At 39.3% G+C, this 20,868-nt stretch overlaps 3 protein-coding genes across 13 annotated transcripts in view; 1 reads left to right on the forward strand and 2 right to left on the reverse strand.

Moving 5' to 3' along the window:
* ahi1 (Abelson helper integration site 1) overlaps window positions 1-8,460 on the reverse strand; it is a 15,100-nt gene extending 6,640 nt beyond the window's left edge. For 2 of the 3 annotated variants that reach the window (XM_046062715.1, XM_046062717.1), the window contains exons 1-15: window positions 8,324-8,460; window positions 7,853-7,931; window positions 7,143-7,261; window positions 6,432-7,012; window positions 6,234-6,322; window positions 5,935-6,121; window positions 5,393-5,585; window positions 5,217-5,312; window positions 4,950-5,135; window positions 4,574-4,726; window positions 3,408-3,540; window positions 2,155-2,278; window positions 1,321-1,550; window positions 764-870; window positions 436-554 (exon numbers count right to left, since the gene is read on the reverse strand). In XM_046062715.1, the coding sequence (XP_045918671.1) occupies window positions 436-554; window positions 764-870; window positions 1,321-1,550; window positions 2,155-2,278; window positions 3,408-3,540; window positions 4,574-4,726; window positions 4,950-5,135; window positions 5,217-5,312; window positions 5,393-5,585; window positions 5,935-6,121; window positions 6,234-6,322; window positions 6,432-7,012; window positions 7,143-7,261; window positions 7,853-7,862 (2,327 nt within the window). In that variant the 5' untranslated portion in view covers window positions 7,863-7,931; window positions 8,324-8,460. Of the gene's footprint in view, window positions 1-435; window positions 555-763; window positions 871-1,320; window positions 1,551-2,154; window positions 2,279-3,407; window positions 3,541-4,573; window positions 4,727-4,949; window positions 5,136-5,216; window positions 5,313-5,392; window positions 5,586-5,934; window positions 6,122-6,233; window positions 6,323-6,431; window positions 7,013-7,142; window positions 7,262-7,852; window positions 7,932-8,050; window positions 8,301-8,323 lie in introns of those variants that run through there. The other variant, XM_046062716.1, reaches the window with a different exon arrangement.
* Window positions 8,461-9,163: 703 nt separating this feature from the next.
* Window positions 9,164-13,547, forward strand: LOC123978737 (vacuolar protein 8-like). Of its 4 annotated transcripts, none has more exons than XM_046062177.1 (13): window positions 9,164-9,440; window positions 9,797-9,916; window positions 10,567-10,686; window positions 10,787-10,906; window positions 11,109-11,228; window positions 11,354-11,562; window positions 11,646-11,691; window positions 11,764-11,888; window positions 12,090-12,221; window positions 12,389-12,455; window positions 12,619-12,753; window positions 12,877-13,002; window positions 13,111-13,547. In XM_046062177.1, exons 1-13 carry the CDS (start codon window positions 9,239-9,241, stop codon window positions 13,242-13,244), a joined length of 1,656 nt encoding a protein of 551 aa, XP_045918133.1. In that variant the 5' UTR covers window positions 9,164-9,238; the 3' UTR covers window positions 13,245-13,547. The 4 variants fall into 4 exon arrangements, 3 of the variants coding, with proteins under 3 accessions (XP_045918133.1, XP_045918132.1, XP_045918131.1); XR_006827036.1 differs by having other exon boundaries at window positions 9,165-9,440; window positions 12,341-12,455; window positions 12,882-13,002; window positions 13,111-13,253; XM_046062176.1 differs by having other exon boundaries at window positions 9,165-9,440; window positions 10,585-10,686; window positions 12,341-12,455.
* The window catches only part of map7a (microtubule-associated protein 7a), an 11,089-nt gene continuing 3,616 nt past the window's right edge, over window positions 13,396-20,868 (reverse strand). Inside the window, exons 1-17 of one of the 6 annotated variants that reach the window (XM_046062170.1) lie at window positions 20,502-20,839; window positions 20,318-20,398; window positions 18,877-19,159; window positions 18,052-18,150; window positions 17,805-17,879; window positions 17,543-17,706; window positions 17,333-17,432; window positions 17,044-17,160; window positions 16,680-16,819; window positions 16,360-16,493; window positions 16,023-16,261; window positions 15,675-15,852; window positions 15,423-15,591; window positions 15,156-15,260; window positions 14,924-14,974; window positions 14,553-14,775; window positions 13,396-14,255 (exon numbers count right to left, since the gene is read on the reverse strand). In XM_046062170.1, coding sequence (XP_045918126.1) covers window positions 14,245-14,255; window positions 14,553-14,775; window positions 14,924-14,974; window positions 15,156-15,260; window positions 15,423-15,591; window positions 15,675-15,852; window positions 16,023-16,261; window positions 16,360-16,493; window positions 16,680-16,819; window positions 17,044-17,160; window positions 17,333-17,432; window positions 17,543-17,706; window positions 17,805-17,879; window positions 18,052-18,150; window positions 18,877-19,003 — 1,932 coding nt within the window. In that variant the 5' untranslated portion in view covers window positions 19,004-19,159; window positions 20,318-20,398; window positions 20,502-20,839 and the 3' untranslated portion in view covers window positions 13,396-14,244. Of the gene's footprint in view, window positions 14,256-14,552; window positions 14,776-14,923; window positions 14,975-15,155; window positions 15,261-15,422; window positions 15,592-15,674; window positions 15,853-16,022; window positions 16,262-16,359; window positions 16,494-16,679; window positions 16,820-17,043; window positions 17,161-17,332; window positions 17,433-17,542; window positions 17,707-17,804; window positions 17,880-18,051; window positions 18,151-18,876; window positions 19,160-20,317; window positions 20,840-20,868 lie in introns of those variants that run through there. The other 5 variants (XM_046062173.1, XM_046062169.1, XM_046062171.1 and 2 more) reach the window with 5 other exon arrangements.

Below are 20,868 nucleotides of genomic sequence, written 5' to 3' on the forward strand. Positions count from 1 at the left end.
AAATATATATATATATATATATATATATATATATATATATATATATATATATATATATATATATATATACATACATACATACATACATACATACATACACACACATGCCATTTGCTCCTACAATGCCCCAGTTGTCATTAAAGTCATTACAATAATTTAAAAGTCATATCTGTAAAAATCACAAAAAGAACACCGATGCTGTGCTTTGGTGGGATATGAGGTTTGGAGCGATGCTTAAGTGAAACGTCATCTTATTTTGTCAGTATTTTAGTTATGAATGGTGACATCATGTGGTTCCACCAGCTGGTTAATTGGACTGGGTAATTGAAGTGGCTAAATAGCAAACCACAAAATCAGCAGCGACAACCAAAAAGCAGAACACAGGTCACTGTTTTCCTGTAATTTGTTTTTTAAGTTTTATTAAGTCTTATTTACATTCTCAAGTCCATCATCCTCAGGACACTGTCTTTGGCATGGATAAGCAGGCACCGCCCATTTGGATGGAGCTGCAGCATGTTGATGGGGACACCACGGAGGTCACTCTCCTCAATTTTCTGCCAAGAGAAAACATAAAGAATTTTACTTTTCTTTCAAATTTCATGTCTACTGCACAAGCAAAAGCCTTTCATTGTGTAGTAGAGTATTATTGTTAATTATTTGGTTAATTATTAGACCACTATCAGACAAAAGTAGTGTACAAAAGTGAAGTATACTGTATGATATGCACATGTATATAAAACCATCTAAATATCTTCTGTTGTACCTTTTCTGTGCACCAGCGGTGACATGACTGACGCTGCTTGCTGTCATTCACTGAAGTTTTCCAGACAATGATTAAGCCTGTATTGTCTGCAGAGAACATTCTCCTTCCTAATTAAAACAAACAAAACAAAAGGAACATCAGAGAAATGCAGAAGTACAATATTCTTCATTACAAAAGAATCAAAGCCTCACATTTCATTAACAGAGCACCACAATTAGCTTTACAGTAGAAGGCAAGATAGTAAATACTAAATATGTAAAAAAAAAAAATGTACCATTTCTATGGTATAAACAAAAATGTTTTCAATTTTATTTGTTCTCGGATATAGATATGCCACTGCTAGTTTACTTTGGTTTATGCCTATGAATTTTATATACAATTCCAAACAAATTCCAACTTGGTGGCCAATAGACATAACAAAGAAAATAGTGAGTCAAATGTCATGCACAAAGGCTTGAATGATAGCAATTCTCTGGGAAATATTGAAGACAGGACATTATATAATATAAACCTATATACAAACACTTGTGCAAAGACATGACATCAAAACACAATACCTTCAGAGTCAAAACAAACTGTGTTGATGAAACTGTTGTGACCCTCAAACTCCTGCAGCAGCTGGCCATTCACATCATCGACATCAAGTCTCCACACTCGTACCAGAGAGTCATATCCCCCCGTCACTACCAGGTTCTGGGCTGTTGGGTGGTACTGAGCACAGTACACAAAGGATGGATGAGGGAGCACCTTATGGGCTGTTCCAAGAAGTCTCTCCACGTTCCACTCTCTGAGGGAGGAGAGCAAAAAACAAATTCATAACGCAAACACTATTTTATGCAAATGAAGTGTGTTCTTTAAATAATACTTCAGAGTCAGACAATCACCATTATAGCCAAAGACATGCTGTGTCACTGGTAACCAAAAGACATAAGGTGCATTTGACTTCATGCGGCGCTGTGCAGCGCTGACTTAACATGGTGCACGCTGGACTTAAAATAAGGCATGCTCATTAGAAATTGTTTCCGACTTTCGCCGGTGCTGCAAAACGTCACCATGTCACATGACATTAAAACCTTGTCGCCGAGTCCGGCGGCCGCAATTGCTTTTCCCCGGCTGCACCAAGTTGGAACCACACTTTTGCCTGGTCTGGATCATCAGTCATTGATCTCAGCTCTCAGTAAGCTCACGCAGGTAGAATGTGTCCGACATGACGCCGCCATTTTTAACACCCCTGCAGTCACCTGCAGCTCACGTTAGACTATCAAGTCGGCGAAAGTCAGCCGCCATCATCTCGCACCTACCACAAGGAGTACTTGCTCCCCCTAGAGGTGCTACAGAAGTGACAACCCCAACTGTTTCATTCACTATTAACCAACACTTACGACACTTACCTGACAGTTCCATCTGAGGAAGCAGACAAAAGGCTCCGATCGTCTCTGGACCAGCAGAGATCATAGACTATTTTGAGATGGCCACTGAAGGCAGCCAAAACCTTGCCAGAGGGAATCTCATACACTGAAATAATAAATGAACAGGTTATTTTTCAACAAGGTACGCTTGGAAGTTGTAGACTGATCTTTACTAAGTTGGTCTTTGTTAAGACCAGTTTTTATAATGGACGTTATGTTGCATTTTGCATCAACCAAACTTAAGACGTGTCTTAAAGAGGTGGTATTATGCTTTTTGGCTTTTTCCCCTCTCCTTTATTGAGTTATATAACTTTTTTGTGCATGTAATAGGTTGGCAAAGTGAAAAAGCCCAAAGTCCACCCCAAAGCGAGTTCCCATCTCCCACAGAAAACTCTGCTCTGAACTGCCTGAAAACAGCTGTTTGTAGTCCAGCCGTTTCCCTTTTATCCCTGTGACATCACAGCGATGAAAGCCAAATGCGCGTCATATAACGCTGGCCAAGCAGCTACTCCGAAACGCCCTCAAAAACACCGGTGGAAAAACAGTGAGCTGCAGCACACACCTCTCCCTTCCAAACACTAGCTACCCTTCAGGCAGTCAATGGACATAAAGTTGTTAATGTGATGTAGAGACAGAGCTCAGTTATAACTTTATGGATGAAAAATACTTTTGTTACAGATAAATAAATCACCACTCTGAAACTCTTGCTCCAGTCTATGTTGCCAAGCTGGTCGGCAACATGTAGCCTACAGCTGAATCGAAGCTGTTATCGGGCTTCTTGCTGACCCGCCCTTCTCTGCTTCTGATTGGCTATTACCGGCTTTTCGCTAACCCGCCCTTCTCTTCTTCTGTTTGGCTAGTAGTCCTTAACTAGGAACTGCACATGTGCAACTCCCAACAAAGATCATTTAAAGACAAGATGTATCACTCCAAAACTAAAACGAAGCCTTCAACACAGGGTGAAAAGAGGAGCTGCAGCAATGTTCAGTTTAAAAAAAATATATGGTGTTTTTTGAAAATGAAACCATGTAAATCTGTTCTGGTACAACCCCTAAATAGCATTTTGAACCTGAAAATTGGCATACCACCTCTTTAACTATGCCCGGTCTTAGTGATGCACATCCATCATCAGTAGAGCTGTTCATGACTACTGTGTATCAACAGCAAGTTAATTAGCTGGCGATTTCTTGTGTGCATCAGCAGGGGGAGTTTTACACAGACGAGGTGTTGCTTACCTACAACAGGGAAAGAATCTCTGTCAGCACAAGCAGCGGCCAGTATTGTCCCAGCATGAGAGAACTGCACTGTGAAGCAGCCCATCTGACCACCACGGAATGACAGCATGGGCTTGTTAGGAATCCGACAGACCTTTTAACAGAAAAACTCTGGTGAGGCTTGTGCAGTCAGCCATGTTTAAAGGAAATGGTCACATTGTTAAAACAATACTGACATGCAAATTATGTACAGTAAGGGTTATTGGTCGCTGTGATTGTTCGTCCTGTCCATACTGGGCGTAAAGACATCTCTTTCTAACACAATTTCAATGTAAGTGATGGGGTAAAAAATCCACACTCCCTATTTTGGGCAAAAATACATAAATGTAGCTGAAGGTAATATGAGACTTCAATCTCAGTTCGACCAATCAAATGGGGATCATCCAAACTTACAGGGTTTTTGTATGAAATTCCTTCTTTGTTTTTCCCCAGAAGGTGCTTCCTTGCTGAGCCACAGCAAAGGGACAGTAAACCCAAGAGGGAAATTTTTACAAAAGAAGACTACCTTTGTAAAACACCCACTTGAGTTGTGTAATTTGGGTTTGCTGAAGCCTGGTGTTAGCTTTAGAAGTAATTTTTAAATATAAGAAGCACTGTGGATTTTTGTCTCATCTCTTACATTCAAATTGCATGAAGAAGGAAACACTTTACAGCTAGTAAGGAGGAATGATCACAGCCACAAGAAACAGTTTAATGTACATATGAGTGCGTGAGCATTGTTGATTTTACCACATGCTATCCACTCAGTACTGATCAGAATCAGAATCTGAAGGAGCTTTATTGCCAAATAGTGTTTTACACATACAAGGAATTTGCTTTGGTGATAAGGTGCTACACGTAGACGAACATACAGTTGACATAAATAAATGTAGAAATATATAAATATGGAATAAACAAATGTAAGTTATATGATAATAATAAAATAATATAGAAAAATAATACAACTATTCGCAGAGAATGGATGCAGTGAACCCTTTCTAAACCATATCATGCTGCATACAGTTTAAAACAATCTACCAGAATAACTTGAAATTCAAATAATCAAATCATAACTATCATTAGCTAAGACTGTTAAAGACATTAAAGATATTCTTTTGACATCGGTTATATCAAATATTTCCACCAACCTGTCCAGGCAGCCGGCTCCATCTCAAGACTGGTGGCTTGCTGCCTAGAGGCTGAGTCAGGCTTCTCTTGGTGACCTCATTCTGCAGTTCACTGTAGGAGGTACTACCCCTCTCCTCCTGCAGTGCCATCATGGACCGAATACTGGGGTCAACCTGCAGAACATAAACCGTCTCAGCTACAACATATTACTGAATCCACTTGTGGCTGGATTACAACTTTACACTAGAATATGAGACAACATTATCTACAGTATACTAGTTTTAGGTAACATTTTCTTTGCTACATACCTATAGTAGAAATGCGAGACAGAAGTATTCATTATAAAAATAAACAAATAAATAATTAATAGCAGCTGTAAAGCAGCAAATAACTTACATGCTCAGGGAGTTTAATGCCTTTCACCGTAACATAAAGGGTGGAGGAATATTTGTGTCTGGGGGGCTTCTTCCACCACTCGACCACCTCAATTGTTTTAGATTGCCTCTTTGCACGAGATGGAGGGCAGAAGAGCTGCAGGCGAAGTTTACTGTCGATATTCAGCACACCGTTTGTGCCAACAAGCTAAAGGATACAGGGAAAATGGGTATTAAAAACACATTCGGACTGGTTTTTCTTTCTAAATGAACAGGTTAAATATAGTACCTTGAGGAACGCCCATGCAATCTTTCTGAATCCTCGCTCATGCTTGTTAACATCAACGTTGGCTCTTGCTTCTTCCATGGTGATGAAGTCCAGGATCTTTACGAAACATTTAAATAATAACAATTATAGGCAGCTGCATCGAAATTGGCCAAATATGTCTATATGAAGTCTCTTACTTCAAAGAAGAGTATGACTCTGGGGCTTTCATCGTTTTGTTGAACAAAGTAACCAAAGCGTTCATTGAAGATGATCTGCTCCTGCCACTCAGGGATGACTGATTTGTTCTTCTTGAAGTCAAAAGGTTGAGTCATGATTGGGAGAATGTGGTCAACGTTATCTTGCTCATAAAATGAGGAGACTGGCCGATGGCTTTGAAAAACAAGAGAAAAACATTTAATTATCAGGCAAATACATAAAAATACTGAAACTGAAGCCATACAGTTAGGTGGTTTGTAGTATACTGTGTTCAATCAAAGGTTTTACCACCATCTACTCCCTTAAAATCAGACGTTAAAATAACTGTAGAGCATGCTTAGAATTCAACTAAAACACAAATAACTATGGTCTAAATGTTACAAGTTACAATTAAGTATCCAAAGAAAGAACGTACCAGGCAATAGAAACACAATTGTTACCAGATCAATACCAATGTGAAAACACAATTTAGCACTGAATTAAACTGCAGTGGTGTAGGTGTCTGAGATATGTCCAATCTCACCTGTGTTCTTTCTTCACGTACTGTCCAGTGACTTCATCTACAACATGGATCTTCACCATGGGGTGTGAGATCAGTAGGTCGGTCTTGAGGCGATCTGTTCTGTGGACGTACACTCCGAGCACAAGGCTGTCATCAAATGTTGGTTGCTGCGGTACTTCTGCCTCAGTTTCACTCTCTTCTTTGACAACTGAAAAATGGAAAATAAAAAAAATATAAACATAAAATTAAGCAACATCATGCATTGTACTGAATTATTAATGGAATTTTTATAAATGGTTTCCTGACAATTAACCACTTACCATGTTTTTTCTTCTTTTTCTTCTTCTTTCCCTTGGATTCTGTTTCATTTTCACCATCAGCATCCTGGTCAGCATCTTCATCTTGATGCCTAGAGGATCAGAAAGTATTAATTCTCACTTAAATGTGCTTCTAAAAACTGTAGCCTGTATTATTATTAATTTAAAAAAAAACAAATACATATAAGTAGTTATACACACCCTACATCCAACTGTGTGATTACAGATTTCAGCTTTTTCTTTTTCTTCTTTCCAACATCATTATTTTGCGAAACATTTTGGGAGACAACACTCTCTTCCTCAGTCTTGATGTGGGTCTTTTTTAAAGTCCTCTCCTCTTCCTGAGCAATCTGCTGCTGGTAGTCATGCAGCAGCTTGTCTTCTGCATCTTCCACCTGACTCTCTGCCTTGGCCTCTGCAGCTCCTTTGCTTTTCACCTTCTTACTTTTTCGCTTTGGTTCCTTTCCATCGCCTACATCATCTGGCTCCAACGTGATTTCAGACCTGGAAGCATCCTCATCCTTCTGGATGTAACTTGTGGTGTCTTCAGGTGCAGGGAGGGAGGGAAGCTCCCTCTTACTTTTCCTCTTGTCTTTTGAAGCTTGAATCTCCTCTTGGTTTCTACTGTTGTTGATATTAACCTTTTCAGCTGTTTCCCTCTCTCTTCGTTTATTCTTGGTGTAGCGAGGGCTGCCCTGTTCGGGGTGATATGTGTTCTGAAGGATGGTCTCATCTTCTTCTGTATCCTTCTCAAGGTTGAGATTCTTTTTTAGGTTCTGAAGCTAATAGAAACAGGGAGAAGGGACAGCAAATATTTATGATAAATATTTCAACAGTAAACTATCAGATCTTAAAGTTTGATGTGATGTTCTCCACCAATGAATGCAGAATTACACATATTAGAACACATACCACAATAGTCTCCTGTGTTTCAGTGTTTTTCTTCTTCACCTTTTTCTTCTCTGATTCAGTGTATCTCTTGAACACTTCATTAAATCTTTCCCGGGTCTTTGCCCGGTCTTCACTCTGACCTGTAAAAAGGTTCCACTATCAATAATAGGCAAAGCTGATGTAGGCTGGCTACACTGATGTCAGTTAATAATTCAACTAGAAGTTGAATAGTTCAACTCCCCACTGTGACATGTCCACCAATGTGTCCCTGAGCAAGACACTTAACCCTTAGTTGCCCCAGAGGTGTACAACCTCTGAAATAAATAGCAATTGTAAGTTGGTTTGGATAAAAGTGTCAGCAAAAAATAATTAAATGTAAAACGTAAATGTAATATGCAATCAATCAACAAATAGGAGATGATGCATTTTTAAAGAATAAACAACCCAACAGTGTATGAAATAGTTTAAATTAGCACCACCATGATCAGCTACAACATTAAAATTATGCATAGAAATCTAACTATTTTACATGGTGGAGTGCTGAAGATGAATTAAGGAGTCTCACAGCCTCATTTTGTTGATAATACTTTAATACTTTTAAAGGGGTCTTTATTTTTTGTACTATATACACTGTATTTTACACTGTGGTATTACTACTTTAACTCATAAAGGATCCAAGTATTTCTTCTACCTGGTGTGTTTGTGTTGAGTTTGTACAGCAGGAAACTCACCTGCTGGCATTCTCAGGCACCGCAATATCTCTCATTCTGAGTGCAAAAGGAAAGTAATCCATGGAGGAAGGCTTTCATTCTAAAAATACAAAACAAGGATAACTTTAACGTTGCTAAACCAAATCTCTGCTGGGTTTAGCTTAGTTTAGCTTGGTATTTCATACAAGTTGCAATGTAAATGAAAACACAGGAACAAACCCGCATCGTGTTTTATGTGATATCTGATAGCAGAGGCTACATCAATCTTAGGAAAAGCAACCTTTGTTAGAAGCTAACGTTAGCTACGTTAGATTTCCTGCTAAATGCTAACGTTAGCTAACCGAAGTGACATCGTTGACTTACTACGGGGTACAGCGAGATTTATTTTATTCAACAGACAGTCTGATCCTTAAAATAAATAAAATCCCACATAAAAGAACGTATTTTAAATGCGTGCACAGGAGTTAGCTACGGGTAACTGCGTATATCTACCCAGCTGTGATTGTTTTGTCCTCCAACTTCACCAACAACGCTGCGACGGTTTCCAAGTCAACCACATCAAGCATGAACGTGGGGGAGGAGCGTGGCGACCATGTTCGTGACGTACAGATAAAAACAATCAAACCCACCAATGAAATTTGAGGACAGAACAATCATAATTACGTAACTATCTACGTAGCTCTAAAGCGTAACCATGAAAATAACAACCACAATCATTTCAAGATAGAAATTATTTTATTCCTTTGTTGTTTGTTGCATAGTACGCCTTTGTTTTTTATTTATAGTTATGTCCTGTTCAGTTAATCTGTTATTGTATGTACTTTTGTTTTGGCTAAATATCTCTGTCCAATAAAGAAATTGGAGGAAACATGAAAATAACACTGTCATATAAAGAAGTATTGTTGTAGGCCTACATTCATGCCAATAAAGCTGATTTTTGAATTTGAATTTGAATTTAATTAAATTAAAGAAGTAAGAAAGTAACTGGAGTGTGTGTTTTCCAGTTTATGTGCTGTCCTCGATTACTTAAGGCAACTGCAGATAAAATATTTTTGAACACTATTTTATTGATTTTTTTTAACAAGTCCACCACAAGAAACTTAAAATGAGACAATAATGACAGGGGAAGAGGAGGCTGTAACCCGTGCCAACAAAGAAATACCACATAAACAGGCAACATATATATATATATATATATATATATATATATCGCTGCTAATAAACCACAATACTATTACATGTAATTGAATTAGAACTTTTCCTTTTACATAAGAGCTGTTTAAAGGATCTGAAAACGTGTGTTCTGTAACGACGAACTGCAGTCACGTGGTGTGCCAGTGGGCGTGTCTATGTCCAGGTTGTGAACTGACAGGTGCTACTTCGTTTCGCTCTGCTGAAAATGCAGTCATGGCTACTGGCTTTTGTGGAAATTGCTCCCGACTGCTCAAAGAATTTACTGCTCATTTCAGAAAAGTTTACAGAGAGATTGAGCAACAAATAAGGGAAGTTTTCAGAGAACTTTCTCAGTGCACCTGCTTTAGAACAACACCTGAGAGAATGTTCCTGAGGAGGATGACTCAAGAGTTTCCCTCTTTACACCTTCTGTATGGTAGGTACATTTTAGCTGTTCTTTTTCATTGTTGTAGACAGCATTTTTGTGGACGAAGGGAAACACAACTACAGTCTTAAACTGTCTTATTTTTATTAATTAGCCGAAGTTATCCCAGTTGATATGTGTCATTTCAATTTGGAAAATCAGACAGTTTTACGTGAACATTGTCTTTGTAACTGAAGACAACTAATTCTGTTATATTATTTCATACAAGTAGGCTACTAGTTGATAAAAACACCTGTGCTTGGCGTTAGCACAAAGCATATGTACAAAAATCAGAATAAAGCAAACAGTGTGTAGTTAGATTGATCAACTGGGAATATTCATCATTGTTAATATGTTTCCTTTCTTAGAGGATGAAACTCAACTACTTGATCAGGAAAGTCTACGAGGACTGAACAGCCTTGCATCCTCAGAAAACACTAATCTACAAATGACTGCAGCCATGTATTATTTACATCTCAGTCATCATTGTGAGTAAAGAAACAGCAGATTTTAATGTTGCTTCTGGCAAGCTTCATGATAGAAAAGATCAGTGCCACACAAAATGAGACCACTGTTTGCACTTGAGCTTTCTCATATCACTCATTGTGGAGATAAGCTCCCCAACGGGTATGACCAGTATCATGCAAATTTTCAACTGTATTTTTCCCAGGGTTGGCAAATAATTCCCAGCTTTTATGAGATTTTATTGTGAAATCTCACAGCATGAATCCTTTATTATGATATACCGCTACCTCATGTTAAGTGACTGTATTACTTTTAGTTCAGTTTTCTCTTTGATCAGATCATGGTATTGATAAGCTAAGTACAGGTTATGTCCAGTAGTATGAAAATGTGTGACCAGATATTGTTTTTTTGCATACATGTGGCAGTTGACAGATTCAGTTGTGTTTACTTCGTTGAGGTTGGTAGAACAAAGGTGGGATATCTCTTTAAGGACTTGAGTTTAAAACCAACTACCAGTCACATATTTCCTTTTTCCATTTACATGTAGATCATTCTTGGTTACTCTAAAAATACTTTGGCTGTCAAGAAATGTAACTGAATCGTCCAATTTTGCTTATTTAACCACAATGAATTATTCTTTATTTTCATTATTTTTTGCTCTTGGTAATTACAGTGAAATCTCCCTTACCAGATGCCTTCATGGAGCCAGTCATGGCTTTACTTTTATCAACTGACCTCAATGTGCAAAAGACTATCTCTCTCTCCTTGGTCAATCTGCTCGTAAAGAATAATGGTAAGTTCTAAGAATCACAAGCTATTTAAAGTTTTGTCTTTAACCTCTCGTCGGTGTGTGTTAGATGGTCATAATTACTGTCCATAAAATCTGATTTCAGTGTGCAAAGAGTTAGTGATTGAAATGGGCATGCTGGTGCCTATACTGGAGCTGTTCCAGTCTGGTGATGCCACCGGTCAGTGTCACTCATGTGCCTGTGTCACCATGCTGGCCTCCTCAGGTTTGTACAGAAAGGGAGGAAATCATTTGCATTTGGTGGAACTCTTTTAATGACAGAAAAATAAATAATATATAGAAACAATAGCAATCATTGTATTTATGCATTAGTAATTGTGGCCAGTTACTGGCCACATTGACTTGCCTGAAATTTTCTATCTTAATCAGCTGAGCATGTGTGGTGGTTTTTCTTTCTTTTCATACAGAATCAAACAGGGAAGCTATCACTACGGATGGAATCATACCTCTGTTGGCTTTAGCAAAATCCTACGACCCACAGGTGCAACAGAGCGCAACTTGGGCTCTCCTCCATCTCACACAGTCAGGTGGGATCATTTCCTTTTAAATCTCAATGTTAAACATATTTTTCATAAGACTAGAAGCTGCTGGGCTATGTTCCTTCTTTGCTTGGAAACATGATCCATGAGAAAATTGTTTCTTCCTTTTCCAGAATCGTCAATAAGGATCTTATGTCAAGCAGGAGCCATTCCTGTCCTGGTACTGCTGCTGCAGTCCTCAGATTCAGAGGTTCAGTTTTACAGCTGTACCGCTCTCTGCAACATCGCTGCTGTTCAGGAGCACCACCCAAAGTTGCTCAGCATTGGGGGTCATTTTTTGTTAAAGTCTCTTTTGACTCTCATGTCTTCCCCTGTGCAAAAGGTAATTGTGAACTTTAGTGGCCAAATGATGAATTTGAAGGTAAATCAGTAACAGTGTTCAATTAATATCTTATTCTTTTACAGAATTCAAACCAAGCGTGCAGATGCCTAGAAACTTTCTCAAAGAATGGTAATTATAAACATTTGACTAACAATTGACACCATACCCAAAGTAGATGTTGTATGTCTTTTTTGTGTGTAGTTCTGATCCAGGAGCAGCTGATGGATCTTGACTGTGTGTTGCCTTTGAAGGCGTTGCTGAAAACCTCCTCTCCAGAGTCAGCCATAACACTACTGTCTGCACTGTCTGCACGCCCCCCAAACAATGTACGATTTCCTACTAACTATCTGTGGTGTGTTACTACTATGAACTGGTTGAAAATGATGTGTTAATCTATGGGGACATTCTTTTTCTTTTGCTTGAACTAGTAATCACTGGATGTAAAAACAACACAAAACTTCAGATATAAGGCAACTAGTAAATGTTTAAATCCCAATATTGATCATATATCCGTGATTTAATTTCAGGACATCCTGGTTAGTGAAGGACTGTTGGATGAAATTGGTCAGCTGCTTCATCATCACAGGTGCAGCTCTGTTATAATCACACACAGCGGCAAGATAATCACTGACCTGTGTAGCTCCTGCGAAGGTCAGCAGGTACGCCATGGCTATAATTCATGTCACGTCTTTAGTAAATACATGATTTGTTTGTGCATGGTGCCAGAGAATGATAAACTCTTAATAAAGTCACACTGAATCCCATCATGGCTATTTAGGCTGTGATGGAAAGTCTGTGTTTATCAGGACTCCTCTCCGCCCTTCAGTCTTCCACCCTGTCAGATGAGACGTTGCTGCACGTGACAACACACTTACATCACCTGATGACCTGGGGTGAGCGACCTGGACATGTATTAGTATTTGTCTGTTTGGTTTTGAATTTTTCTTTGCTGTGAAATATAACTCCTATCTACTGCTCACTGTTGACCATTACATAATAACATCCTTCTTTATTTGAATAAATTTCAAAATCCTTTACAATTTGTCACTATTTCAGATCCACTTAAGTCTACCTTGTCGGTGACGATAACGTCAGATCAAGTTTCAAGACTAGTGAAGTTGTTAGGACAAACACAATATCCTCAGTTGTCATACAACAGTGCTGCAATCATCAGCAAACTCGAAATGACTGGTAATGTTATGTGCAAGTACTGATAAAAATTACTGATTAAAAAAACCCATCAAATACTCGGTTTGTTTTATATTATCTATATTAAATATTGTCATTCTGTATCTTTGCAAAATATTCTCCTAGGGAAGATGGCCCAGCTGCTGAGACCGCACTACATTACCATGTTGGAGTACCTGTTGGTATTTCTCAAAAGTAAAGATGTTAATTTCCAGCAACTTGGCATAGTTACAATATTAAACCTTAAGAAAGGTTTGTATTTGTTGTACAAATACTTATTTACTGTACTGCAGCCATTTAAATTATCTTATCATAGTAGATGTCCTTCAACAAATGTAATTGTGCTGTCTTCCTCTGCAGATGAAGACTTTTCATCTCTGTTGGCTAACAGTAAGTTGGAGCTTCAGCTCTGGATGGTGCATGTGCAGACGGAGGAAACTAGACGGCTGTTGCAAAAGATTGAGCCGCTTTCTCCATCTTCTGTCAACCTTTGACGTAGTCAGTGCAAATACTGAGAGATGTGGTGTTTACATTAATGCACTGTTTGGACAAGCAGCGTTTTATTAGTTTTAGGTTTTTTTATGTGTTTATTTTAGTTTTTTTATGTTTACAGTCAACAAATTAAGTAAAAAAACAAGGCAGAGATGCGGCATAGCATCAACTTTAATTAAATATGGCATATGTTTCTTTTTAACAGGTTAACAAGTGATAGTTATACGCAATACTATTGATCATCTGATACATTTGTTTTTATATGCTTTTATTATAATAAACTCACTTAACCTCTACACCTCAAACTTCACTTTGTAAAGTGATTGCGCAATATCAAACAAAGCAGCTGTCAAGTGCAATAATGGCTTTGTGCATTGTATTTTCTAAAACAACACTCACAAAACTGAAGCAAAGTCTTTGGAAACTAAGTTCCTTAGCAGCTTTGAAATATGTGATTGCTATACTTCACAAACTCAAAGGGTAGGAATTTATGTAGGAAGTAAACTTTTCATCAGCAACGACCTAAACGACTCTTGTTCTTAGCACAGCCACTTGAGCTATTCTAATTCCACAGTGACAAAACTGAGGAAGGGAAAAGTGCTTACATAGCAAGAAATATCAGCAATAAGCAAAAAGAATATGGCTAACATATGTTGCAATTGTTAGAATGTCTATTCCTAGTATTTCACAGAGGACACTCTCTGTAATTGCCAGCAAACTATTATTACCACTGTCTACATCTACTGTTTTTTGGATAGCCATTATTAGTTCAGAAACCCGCTGTACTGCAGAAATGAATAAATAACTTTCCCACAACTTGTGCCACTAGTTACACACAGAAAAGGGACCAAATGCTGACGTCGTCAGTGAGAGGCAAGGCTGTAATTTTACATGCTCTTTCAAGGTGCCGAAGGACATCAAAATGGCTGTACTGCAGTAATTCCTGTGTTTCACAGAGAAATCGCATCTCTCCAGCAAAGGCTTTGCCCACTTTGCAGCTGCTCAGATGACCTCTGAAGAATCCACAATGGGGAGAAAAGAAACACATATCAAATAAAATGTTTCAGTGCAGCCTAAGAGACAAGTAGAACATTTGTGATGCATTTCTAAAAATTTTATTCAGTGATACTGAGACTGTCCGCACGCTGAAATTTGAAAGCTCCTAAGTTACTGGTAATGTAGCTTTTTGACTGGCAAGTTCTTTATCAGGCAAAACCTGACAGTATTCAAAGCTGGTGAAGTCCTGGTTGGTGTTAACCTTCTCACCCTGAGAACAAGTTTTCTCATATGATCTGTTGGTCATGTCTCACCTGCCCGTTGATGGGTCTGGATTTCCTCCAGGCCTGTGAGAGTCCTGAGAGACCTGCGTTCTTTGAAGGCCACAACAGGTACCATGTCCTCCTCATTGTTCAGCTGTGAGGTTTTAGTCGCCACTGGCTGTTTAACTGCATCTTCTATAGTGCCATTGTGCAGAGGCTCTGTGTTTTCCTTTGGTTTGGCTTCATTTGGCAAGTTCTTCAATGGTGCAGGTTTCTGTGTTAAAAAATATTTACCAATTTAGAGAAGGACACTCTGTTTGGCTTTTAAAGGTGGAGCTGGGTGGATATTACTGGATACTGGATGTGCATCACAAGAGTCCAGGGGCGGTATACTTTTTTAAAACTGAACAGTAAAGTCTCACCGTATCTGGAGAATCTGTCCTTCTGGTTCTCCGCATGATCTCCTCAAGTCTCTGGAAAAGAAAACGGCTTTCATTAAAGTGCTGTCATAGTAGGCTTTGGGAAAACATTCAGTCTTATAAATAAGAAAGAACGTTTGATTTGATCTTTTGATGAACACAGATAATGCATTGTTGTGTATAGAGAGTACTTCATAGTACACCATATTTTATCAAACATTTTCAAAAGTGTCACTTTTTTTCGTTCTTGGCGCGCTGCCTCCTCTTTCTGTGCGAGTATTTCTCGCTCTTGTTTCATCTGCTCTGCTTTTGCCCTCTCTTTGGCTTGTTCCTCCTCTCTCTATATTAGACAAAAACAGGCAAAGCAGTGCAATGAAAAAAGTGTCCATGAAAAATAAATGAGCAGAAAAACAAAAAGCACCCATAATAAAAGCACCCTGTAGGTGCTTGTGGTTCCTTCTGCAATTTCACTCATGCACTGAGGAGTGTTTGCATTTCCCACCTGTTTCTGCAGAAGGGCGGCTTCCTTCATAGCCTGAGATCTTTCTTCCTCAGCTCGCCGCTGCTCCTCTTCCTCCCTCCTCCTCTTCTCCTCTATGAGACGTTGAGCCTCGGCCTGCTGTCGTGCTCGTTCCTCTGCCCTCCTGCGCTCCAGTTCTTCACGACTCCGCCTGGACGTGTCACAAATTGACAGTCTTTATTGTCTGCTACTGTAGTGTTTTTGTTTTGTAGGTGGACATGTTTTTCTTTTTACCTTTCAGCCTCCTCTCTTTGCAGGCGCTCCTGCTCCTCTTTCTCCCGTTGTAGTCGGGCCTCTCTTCTCTTTTCAGCCAGGAGACGTGAGGCCTCCTCTGGGTCTGTAGTCCCAGCTGAAGCCCTGCACATGATTTCGGGAGGCTGTGAAGCTGGATGAGGAGGTGTTTGGGGAGGACCTGAAGAGAAATAATATCAACTTTAATATATCTCTGAAACCCATTATGAGGCAAAGGAACAGCCCAGTGGTCCGCTATGCGGAAGTAAATAGCCGATATTCAGTGTGAGACAGTGAAGGGAGCGCTGGCGGGGATACATTAAATGTCCCTTTAAATACTGCACCGCTTACTTCTGTCTCCTGCTGTTCTGGTTATAGCTTCTGTCTTTTTCTCAGGCAGGTGCGAACATGGAGTCTCCGGTGGCTTTTCATCCCTGATTTTCTTTTGCTGACCTTCACGTGATGTCCTGACAGGCCTCGAGTTACCAGGAGAGAGGGCAGAACTACAAACTGCAACATCTTCCTCTGGGACCGATGGCAGCTCGACCTGCAACGGGGTTGAATGTCTGCTGATTGATCTCCTGGGGGTCCTTTAAGATCCAGCAGAAGAGAGCAGATGTCCCACTTTGTTCAGATTACTGTTACTATGTCATGAATGTACAGTGGATGTTTTCGGTCTTTCACCTACCGTTCAGGTGAGGGGGAGGCTGTTCTGCTTTGTGTAACTGCGGCTTGCTTCTCACTGGTGTTGACGGCAGGTGATCTAGTATTTGAGCCCTTGTTTAAGTTCTTATTAACGTTTTGCTGTCTTGTTGCTTTATTCTAAAACAAAAAGAAGAAAAACAAACAGAATTATTTTGTTTACATCTTATTTTCGATGAAAACAACTGATGAAAAATCTGACTGAATAAAGAGACAGCTGGCTGATCCTAAAAATAATCACTGATATAAACACTATTATTTAGCAACACAGAATGTATATAAGACCAAAGGAACAGCTAGAATTACCTGCGCCAGATTGATGCTTTTGTGCTGGTTGTTGCTGGGACTTGGGGAGGCAGATGGCCTGTGGTGGACTGAACCAGAGTGCTGCTGGGTTTTGTGAGGGGTGGTGGTGTTGGTGGTGCTATTTATGGAGTGGAATGAAACTGCACGGCGACAAACATGGACAACTGAGCCATTGATTTGTGCCATAATTATTGGAAAGAAATATGGACAAATGGTACAAACAGTGATGGAAATGTGAAGCAGTGCAAAAACGGAGAGGAAAATAAGCAGCGTTAGTAATAAAAAAGCCTGGAGAAATTATTTGTAGTAGCATCTAGAAACCATTAGCATTGCATTGCCATTCTGTTATCATGGGGGCGAGTACCTTCTTCTCCTGACTGATAACCAGCACTCTTGCTCCTGGCCAGATAAGAGCATGTGGGGGTAAGGAGGCGACTGACCAAGTTCTTCTCCCATGTTGTCAGTGGTAAGCGACGAGGAGCTAGCATATTGATCAGTATAAAGTTAAGTGAAGTGTAGCAAAAACAAAAGATAAGGCACTTGTTTTAAGATATGTTACACAGAGAACACATACTGTTAAGTATGGCGTTGTGAGTTTAGAAAGCTCATGTTAAAAGAGAGGGGAAAAAGAAAGCACATTCATCTAAACTTACCATACTTGGTGAGCTTCCTTCCTCTTGAGTTTTGACTGAGGTTCTGTTGGGCCCTCTGGCTCTTCTCCATTGTCCTTCGCACTGCTGATTCATATCGCTCCTTTAATTCAGGAAAACAAGCTTCAATGTTGATGTTACTCACTCCAGAGCTGTGAAAGCATCGGCCGGACTAAATATAAAACTTTTTTGTTTTCCACCATCAAAACTCACTTTTTCCTCCTTCAGTCTCTGCTTGCGCTTCTCTTCCACAGCAACACGCCTCCTCTCCTCTTTGAGCCTCTGCTCCAGGAGCTTCTTCTTGCGCTGCTGCAGTTGTTGTTCATAGTATCGCCTGGCCCGCTGCTCCCGCTCTAACCTGCTCAATTCCCGAGAGGCTGGGGGAAAAAAGTGAACCGGTAAAAATAGATTAACCAGTTATGTATGTTAATCTTAATTTCTAAACAGTATTGTGTGACCTCAAGAGCTCACATACCAATTAACTTCTGGTGCTCTTCTCTTCGTTCCCGTGCAGCTTTCAGCCTCTCATCAACATTTAGTCCATTAGCAACTAGAAATAATACATTGTAGTCACTGGATTATTGCCATAAATCATTTAATGCAATACTGTTAGTTATATTCAAAATTAAAACCAAAATCAAAACAGTTAGAAAGAAGAAGTCATGCGGAAAGCCCACTATCAATAATATGATAGAAAAGTGAATGTGAGAGCTGTATCAAACCTGCAGCGGGCCGTGTTGGAGTGGCTGTGTTGCAGATTTGGGCAGATTTGTTGACAGAACCGGGTGTTTTCTTTCCCTGTAATTTTGGTTTGATATTGTCTAAAAGTGAGGGGGAAAACTGCATTAGGTTTTATTTTTCATAATCTGACGCTCAACATTCCCTTGATATTTAGCTTTTTTACTATCTGTAAACATGCAAAGGATTCTACCCCTGAATGCATATTTCAGTACAGCAGCAAATGATGTGAAGGAGCTGGTACATATTAACCAAAAACATTCAATCAGCTTGAAAAATCTGTCCCAAATAGTGGCTATTATGAACTGGGATGGCCTTAGGGTTGGCTGTAAATGAAAGAGCCATTATAAACTGCCTGCGTATAAAAGGCGAAGAGATGCTAGCACCTGACCAGTCCTCATGAAGATTACTGAAATAGGCAAAGAAAAAGGTCAAGATACAGAGGCACCACAAAAAATTGATGAGTAACTGGCATAAATGCAAGGGGGAAGCAAACACATGGATCTAAAGTATTCCTTTGGGATTGAGCAATATCAGGATGCTAATTATTCTATGTGTATTATGGGATCTGTGTCCACAGATGCCCCCATATATAATTTCCCCATGTTTATGGTAGCCATGCACAATTACAAAATGATAAATGTTTTCTCAAAGGGAATGTGTAATCTATATATTCTATTCATGCGTCATCAAAATGATCAGATGATCCTGTATTTGTGATCTACAGTCATTCTGCCTTTGCTTCAAGAAAAGGCATCAGATACCATACAAATCCTTCTTAAACAAGACCATAGATAAAAGCTACTAACCTCTTGTTCTTTCATTTCCATTCCTCTTTCTCTGCGCCTCAATGGTACGTGTAGACAGTGGTCCCTGCGATGAAGGGATGAGACCCTGTTTCTTCTGCACAGCCATGCTAGGTTTTGAGCCTGGCATACCAATGCTCTCACTCAAAACCCCCCTCCTTTCTCTCCTTCTCCTCCTCCTCCTCCTCCTCTTTTGACTTGCTATTTCAAGATGCCTTCGGGTCCTCGCTTTCCAAGTGTGCTGTGTGAGTTACTGCCCTCTGCATCAGCTGCTCGTCCATCTGTGCTTTACAAACCAATAGAGAAAAGCATGAAAACAAAGCATCCAGTTATACCCGTCAAGTGGATTAGAGATGAATTCAGTTATCCACATGAGAAATGTACTCCTGTCTCCTTTAAGGTCGGGGAGATTCTGATCCTCAATGAGCCTCGTCTATAAAAAGGCTACTCCCCCTTTAAAGATCTCACCCTTGTGAGCTGCTCTGCTTTACTTTCATATAATATAGCTGTGTCACTTTAATTCCACCACCACACTGCCAGCGTTCTAGATGGACGTGGCCAAAGGGATGCAGCGTTTCCTGGAGACAGAAAAGACTGGAAGCAAAGCTGAGCGCCTGTCCTCATTAATAATTACCACGACAATGGTGGTATAATATTCAGTGACATACATTACTTGGACAATTAACCCTCTCTGATGGAGTCAGTGTCCTCAATAGATAAGACATAAAATTTAGGTTTTTTTAACCACGATTACTCCATGATGAATGAAATGGTATGACCACTAGATGGAGGTCTTTCTTTGTAGAGAACAAGCTGAACTCAGCCTTGACTTCAAATGGCTGACTTTTTGAGCCATATTTGGTGGTTTTATTCAGGACCAAATAAGCAAATTTTATTAAAAAATTAAATACTCTTTTTGTTTCTACATGTAGGTTTTTTTGTTTGTTCTTATCTAATGTCAACCATTTAGCCACATTAAGATGTAGACTATTTTGACCAAACTAGCCAGCCAACAGTCTATATGGTACACGTAACATTATAAAATCAAAAGCTTCAGTCATTAACATACTATTATATTATTTTATGTAAGCAAACCCCATTTTCTTCACAACTGTAAAATCTGTAAAGTTGAGAAATATCCCAACAATTATTAGAACACCAGCAGGCCAGAGTTTCTACTTATCCAGTCAAATATCTCACCATCTAATTGGAAAAGATAATTGGTAGACAAACAATAAATCTCAATAACTCTGTGTAAAACGTTCTTTGGTAGCATTATTTTATTTGTGACATTCATTGCCATTGAAAAGAAATGACTTTTCATGTTTTATTATTTTAAAAGAATCAACAAAGATGTAATTAGGTACTGCAAATATAGGTACATAATATAACTGATTGAATAAGTTGGTTTGCTGTTATTGATAAACCACTGATCATCACTTACTGTAAGGTGAAGATAACTCTTGACCTCTGACTTTTTCAGGCAAAGGTTCATCGTCCGTCATCCTGTCTGTGGTGCTGCTGCCTGTAAAATAAAATGCTATTAATTAAAAAAGAGAAGAATCCTTAACCGTAACCTTTCTCCCAGCGAGATAAATCAGTTTGTTACCCTTAGCCACAAAACCTACGCAGTACGTAGCTTTAACGGAAATTTGTTTTTCCGTGATGCTATGTTAACATTAGCTAATCAAGCTAACCTACGTTACATAAACTAAGGTTTATCTTGGTAAACATTAACGGAACATTGGCCCCAAAGACTTTCGGCAAACGTTTAAGCAGCTTCTGTACAAGTTTGAGGCCAAAGTATGACATAAAGTAGTAATACTTATAGTGTTACTTCTTAGCATAGTTATAGCTAGCATTTTAGCATGCTGTAACATTAGCGCAAGCTTAGCTTTCGGGATGTACCTTACTGTGCAAAGTCCACCTTAAATAAACTTATTTCACTTTTTAATTTCAAATTGCTTTCCAGCTACAATTAAAAGGTACATCAAC

This window comes from Micropterus dolomieu, linkage group LG11 (assembly GCF_021292245.1).
Source record: "Micropterus dolomieu isolate WLL.071019.BEF.003 ecotype Adirondacks linkage group LG11, ASM2129224v1, whole genome shotgun sequence".
Taxonomy (NCBI): Eukaryota; Metazoa; Chordata; class Actinopteri; order Centrarchiformes; family Centrarchidae; genus Micropterus; species Micropterus dolomieu.